The sequence below is a fragment of the Wasmannia auropunctata genome, unplaced genomic scaffold (genome assembly GCF_000956235.1).
Source record: "Wasmannia auropunctata unplaced genomic scaffold, wasmannia.A_1.0 LD336043.1, whole genome shotgun sequence".
Classification (NCBI taxonomy): Eukaryota; Metazoa; Arthropoda; class Insecta; order Hymenoptera; family Formicidae; genus Wasmannia; species Wasmannia auropunctata.
In genome coordinates this window covers 953,968-960,220 of record NW_012026847.1, presented here as the reverse complement: position 1 = coordinate 960,220, position 6,253 = coordinate 953,968, and the positions used below count along the sequence as shown (strand labels likewise).

General features: G+C 37.0%; 1 protein-coding gene across 1 annotated transcript in view; it reads left to right on the top strand.

Moving 5' to 3' along the window:
- Positions 1-2,829: 2,829 nt before the first annotated feature.
- The window catches only part of LOC105451851, a 55,402-nt gene continuing 51,978 nt past the window's right edge, over positions 2,830-6,253 (top strand). Inside the window, exon 1 of the mRNA XM_011692546.1 lies at positions 2,830-2,993. Within this exon, the coding sequence (XP_011690848.1) occupies positions 2,830-2,993 (164 nt within the window). The remainder of the gene's footprint in view (positions 2,994-6,253) is intronic.

Below are 6,253 nucleotides of genomic sequence, written 5' to 3'. Positions count from 1 at the left end.
TATTCAATAAATTCAACGAATTAATATCGACATGTTAGTTTAGTTGGTCACATATCAACACATAGTTTTGGTATCAGTAACAAAATTTTGGTTGTTCATACTAAACTTTTCTCTCAGTGTAAAAAATATATTTTATTAATACTAAAAAAAATTACGTTAAGCTATCGTGTATATATATATATATATATATATATATATATATATATATATCGATGGTGACGGCGTTGATTCGGAACTTCGAACTTGTCGACGGAATCTTCGGCAGGATATACGCACGGATGATGGTGACGCATTCACTGTCAAAGGCGCGGAAGTGAGAGTCAAAGAAGTCCCGGAATCGCCTTCGGCTGGATAACTCGACGTCACGCGTGACAAGCATGCGCGGGTGTATGCGATCTTCCACGATATATATACGTGACATATTGTTTTCGCGGGTGCACTACTGTACGAAGGGGAGCTTGCACGGCGCTCGTTTTGCACCTCTCCACCCTAACCCTCCTCATCGTCCGTTCTCGCATTCACCCTTCCCGCCCTCCCGAGTTCGCAGTGTTCCACGAGTGGGCGTTATTGTGTTACGATGTGTACCACGGGGCAGACTTTCTACGGCGCTTCTCCGTGCCACGGATTCGGGCGCAAACGTTATTATTTTTCGCAATTTGCTAAGCAGATGCTCTCCATTGTGACGGCGCCGCGCCGCCGTCGCCGCCGGTGCCGCTCCGTTGCCGGGAGTTTATTTTCCCGGCTCGTCTCCAGCAGTCGTCGACGTTGCGATATTTCGCCTCTGCTGGTGCAGCGGAACGAATTTTTTTTTACACGCGAAATCCGTGCAATCGTGAAATCTTTATACCCATGTATGAACCCAAATAAGCGAAAGGGGGAGAAAGAGAGATAATAAAGAGTATACACGGTGAAATAGAAAGTTAGTTTTAGCACTTTTTGAACAACTTAGTGAATAATTATTTTAAGGGCATTAGAAATACTCTTTTATGAGAAAAATGTTTTTACATTTCACATTTAACTTTTGCAATGTACACACAGATTAATTATAACATATATAAATACAAATATATGTACAGATTGGTTATAGAAGTGTCTATTTGTATTTTATTATAATTATAAATAAATAAATTTAAATAAATAAATAAATAAATTACAAATTGATTAATTATTGATAAATACATTGTAAATTTATCTATGTATAATTATGATTTTTTTTAATATGGCCACAAATATATGTGTTATATGAAACAAAAAGAAAAGAAAGAAAAGTATTCAAGTGCACAATATTATCTTCTTTTTCCACGTGGACATAAAAACTTTTTCAATCATTTTTGTTATTTCTGCGTTTTGCACAATCCGCTTTTTGGTGAATTTTTAATCTTATCGTCAAAATTTTTATCTTAATTACATCGCCTAGGAAGTTCTTGTCCTTTTATCTTTGTATACAACTTCAAAAATGGTTACATCCGCGCGCACGTGAGCACGAATGGCGCGTATCTGCGTCGAAGGCTGAATATTTAAACCAACTTGCTGGCGCGCATTGTCTCACCCGGCGTCCCCATCTCAGTGGACTACACATACGCCGGGAAATAATGATCGCACCGACCGTCTAGGTCCCTTTCTTCTCGTCTCCTCTTTTGCCGGTGTCGTTCGCGTTCTTCGTGCCCGCGACGCTAAAGCTTTCGCGACAAAAACGCCTGCACTATCGGCTTGAGATTGTACCCGGACCGTGCGTTTCTTTCTTCCAACGACGGTGCACGACAAGGAGGTGGTTGAACATGGAAAACGTTCGTGAGTTTTCTTCGCTGCGTACCTGCGTTTTACCAAGCAACGTAGACAAAACATTCTTCCTTTTTTTTTTAATCTTGGAATGGGTTGTACACAAATAAGATATATGATATATAAATAACTGATTTTTAAACATTATTTTGTTCTTATTTATAGTTGATCTTTTTTTTTATATAGTCATGTTTCAAATATAAAATTCTAGAGTACACGGAAAGAACAATTTTGTTGAAAGGTTTAAAAATTTTGCTAAATACAGATTTGAAAATAATTCTTGTTTAATCATCAAAATAATTGGTTGGAAAGTTAAAAATTATAAGCTATAAAGCGTTTTGATATTCTAATAATCATTGTGACTTTCCAACAAAATTATTTTGATTACTGAACAAAAATTATTTTCAAATCTGGATTTAGCAAAATTGTTCTTTCCGTATAGGAGAATTATATCGTTTCAAATACTTTTGTGTGTATTATGTGGTATTCCTATAGGGTTAACGACAACGCTACTGAATCGTATCCAGACCCGCTTGACGTGTTAAACTAGTTTGAATATAAACGAAGGGAAACAGACGCGCGAAGAAGCGGCAAACTGCGAAGTCGACACACCGTGAAGCCAGAAGTTTTAACGTTGTCGGTAGTCGTGCAGGCCGGTAGTCTCTTTTTCGTTTTTCTTGTCAGTCCTTTCCAAACATTCGTTCTTTTTCAAGTTTATCATCATTTCTGTGATCTTCGGCGCCACTGAAGTTACGGAGGAGCGATACTTTTGCGCCGAACTTGCCGCGATCGCTTTCATTCCAATTCCTCGACTTTCCGATATATAATACGTTTTCTTTTCAACAATCAAATATCTAATTATTAAGTTAAATAAATAAAAATTATATAAACATAGCATAATTATATCGTGTATAAGAAAAACATTTTTATATAAATTTTTATATAAATTTTTGTACAAAATATTTATGCTTTTATATTTTCCAAACCTTGTTAATAATACACAATGTTTTGAATAACAAAATATTTTGTATTATTTTTCAGATATACACTATGGAGGTGCGAACAGAAAGACCGCGGACCGCCGGTCGAATAGCACCAACCGGAAGAGTAACACCGACGGTGCATCAAACCGGTGGAGGCCGAAGGAAAGCTATACCGGTTCCACCACCTAGAGTGCCGACTCCCATGCCCATTGCAAATAATAATCAACAAAGGTAAGAGTATTTTAAAGCGCATATAACTGCAAACATGTTTATGCCGGAAGGAATAAATTCTCCAAAATTCGTAACCAAAATATCATATGTATGTTAATTACTGTAATTAATTACTAATATCACAGTACCTATTCGTATGGAAATGGGAACATGATTGCTATCGCAGAAATAAGCATAATTTGTCGATTACTCTTTAATACCTGCAGGATATTCATTTAACTTCACAAGCATTTACAAAAAACTTCGTCCTGAAAACTTTACCTGATGTGTAATATGCGACTTTGGGTACAAAGTTTGTTATGAAATTTAAATAATAATTAATATTACGAAGAATTGATCCTCTGAAAAGAATATTTCGGAATTGATCCTCTCTCGCATGCCGTTCGAGTCTGCAGTCGCGTAGAAACGTCCAATGTGGCAATGACTCGATACGTCTGATCCGCAAGTTCGAGGAACTTCATGTAGCGAGGATATATCGGGATCGTGCTTTCCGAACTCGCACGGTCACAGCGCTCGCTGGGGTGCCCATTCGATCGGCGACACGGCGCTCAACTTTGTCCCGCGGTTTAACAGCGGATTTTACAACGAGTTTCCAGTCACATCAATTCCTCGCGAGGATAAGTGCCGTTAAGCGCGCCCGCGCACCTACAGGTACAGCCGTGGATAGTAGTGGATCCGCGCGGATCTGGAATACGGTACGGCTGATTAAACTCAGCCAGGAAGCGCAAGGTCGTCGCTGCCCACTTCGTTGATCTCCTCCGACAATCTGTTCCAGCCTGCAAGCGCTGGCTCGTGCAGAACCGGGGATTTGCCCGCCACCGCTCGCGGATAATACCACCCCCGAGATGTTAAGCCTTCGTGGTTGGCGTATTTTTCGGGGTTGGTATTCGCCAGGCTTGGGATTTTCGAGGGTGGGTTTATCGGAGCGCCGCAAACTGCGCGTATAAGAGTCGAGCTTGATAATTGAAAAGCTAAGTGGATACACGACACAAAGGGATGATTACACTGTACTGACATGTAACGATTTAATTGGTGATTTTATTGGAGATGAATGTCGTATTTTTCACAAACTCGAAAGAACATGGAAAGAACAATTTTTGCTGTATCTAAAAATTTAGCTGGATATACAGATTTAAAAATAATTTTGTTGAGTCAAAATGATTATATAAAACACTCAAGCTGGTTGCTTGAAGAGCGTTAGAATGTTAAAACTTTTTGCGACATTGCTTATGCTTGAGAACGTTCTACATAATTATTTTGACGGTCTAACAAAATTATCTTCAAATCAATATCTATCTAAATTTTTATTCTCTAAATTTTTTGGAGTGAAAATACTGCCACTCGGCCATTCGAGTGGCAGTATTTTTACTCATTTGGAGTAAGATTCACTTCAAAAAAGTGAAAATTCACTCCAAAAAAGTGAAAGTCACTCCAGAAAGTTTAAATACTTCGGTAAAAATTTTATTTTGCTTTTTTTTATTTTGCTGCTTCTAATTTTATTTAATATGAAAATCTTATTTGGATACAATATATTCATTGAATTTAACGTGTTATTTTCGTGAAAGTATTTATGTACTTAGGTTAATTAATTTGCGACAAGTTTGCGAAATCGATTTCGTATTTTTCAGATTTCTTCCTCCTCTTTCGTTCTCCTCTTACAGTCTTTATGTTCAAGTTTGATAAAGGTCGTTCTAGAGTATGTCACTTAAGCGTACTGTCTAATTAAAGTTCTTCCCGTCTAATTAAGACGCTTTCCTTTTGCGTTTGATCCTGGAAGCTAACATCTTAGATAAAAGTCGCCGATAATAAGCGCCGTCGGGAGAAGCGAAGAAAGAAGTATATTCTTGCGTCTCTCGCTGTTAACGGTTGATCATCGGCATCTTGTGAACAAACGAGTTGCAACCTATAATTAATTACTACCCAATTACACCCTTTTCCTTCGATAAGCACAGGAAACGGGTAAAGTACACAGAGACATCGTAACGTACAACAGTTTTCCTCGGCTACATAATTGCGCCAATTAAATCACAATATTTTCTAAAGAGTAAGAATGAATGTAACATGAGATGTTTAGTAAAAAAAAAAAAATCGATTTATACAACGCACAATAATGTTTTATTTTTTTTGGCGATAACTGACCTAACAATTCGCGAAAATTTTCCAGTTGCAACAGCCTCGTCAACAGTCTCATAGGAATTACAAAGCTTGTCGGATTTCATATTCGTAATTATTCGGCTGGACATATGCAGAGCGCGACGTGTAATCGTTAAAAGACCTTAATCTCAAGCTTACGGTCCGGAGAGAGAGTGAAAGACAAATAGAAAAAGAGAGAGAAGAAGAGAATAATGGAGCGTAGAGCGAAAGGGCGGGGGTGAGTACAGAGATTAGGGAACTGGAGGTCTGATCTCGAAGAGTGGTTGTCTTCATTGCCGGAGTATTCATAAGTCGCCCGGGGTCGTATTTCTGTGATTTTGCTGCGCATTACGTTGCTGTTTTGCGTGAATAAATTTACATGTTACCCCGGTAATCAGGTTGTAAAACAGGATCTTGTTTGCACTTTGCATGATTTCAATATTACATTACATTATTAATGTAGCAATTAATGTTATATAAATTCGAGGATATATAACTTATTATATAACATTAATTATGTTGTGCAATTAATTAATATACAAAAAGTTGATAACTTTTTAATCAAGATTATTTTTTGACCAAGATATAAATTTTATGTGACAGTATTTCCTCAATAATGTTTTTCAATAATAAAGTTAACATTTTAATATTGAAGTTAATCATCACTTTTTGAAATAATTTTATAGCTATTGCAAAATAGCTATAATAATGTAGTTATAATTTTTATGGTAATTGATGTAAATAAATGTTTCTTAATCTGTTTTCTACAGTATATACCGCAAGCATCCATTTATTATTTTACTGATCCAGTTTTATTTTGAATATTTCTGTATTTTTTCTTGGACATATAAATTTATTATATTATATGTATAATTGAACATACATATATATTATACAATGCTGCGAGCTTATTAATTACGAGCGAGTGACTACTCGCCTCAGCCGCAAAAAAATATTCACGTTCAGTCTGAGTTACCGAGGAAAATTGAATGCACCGTGGTTAAATGCTGATCATTGAAATTCTACGATTTTCTGGTTCGCGGTATTTTTATGATTTCCGTGGCATCTCTTTTCCGATTCTCTCCTTCTCTCTATCTCTCTTCCTGTCCCCCCCCCTCTCTCTCTCT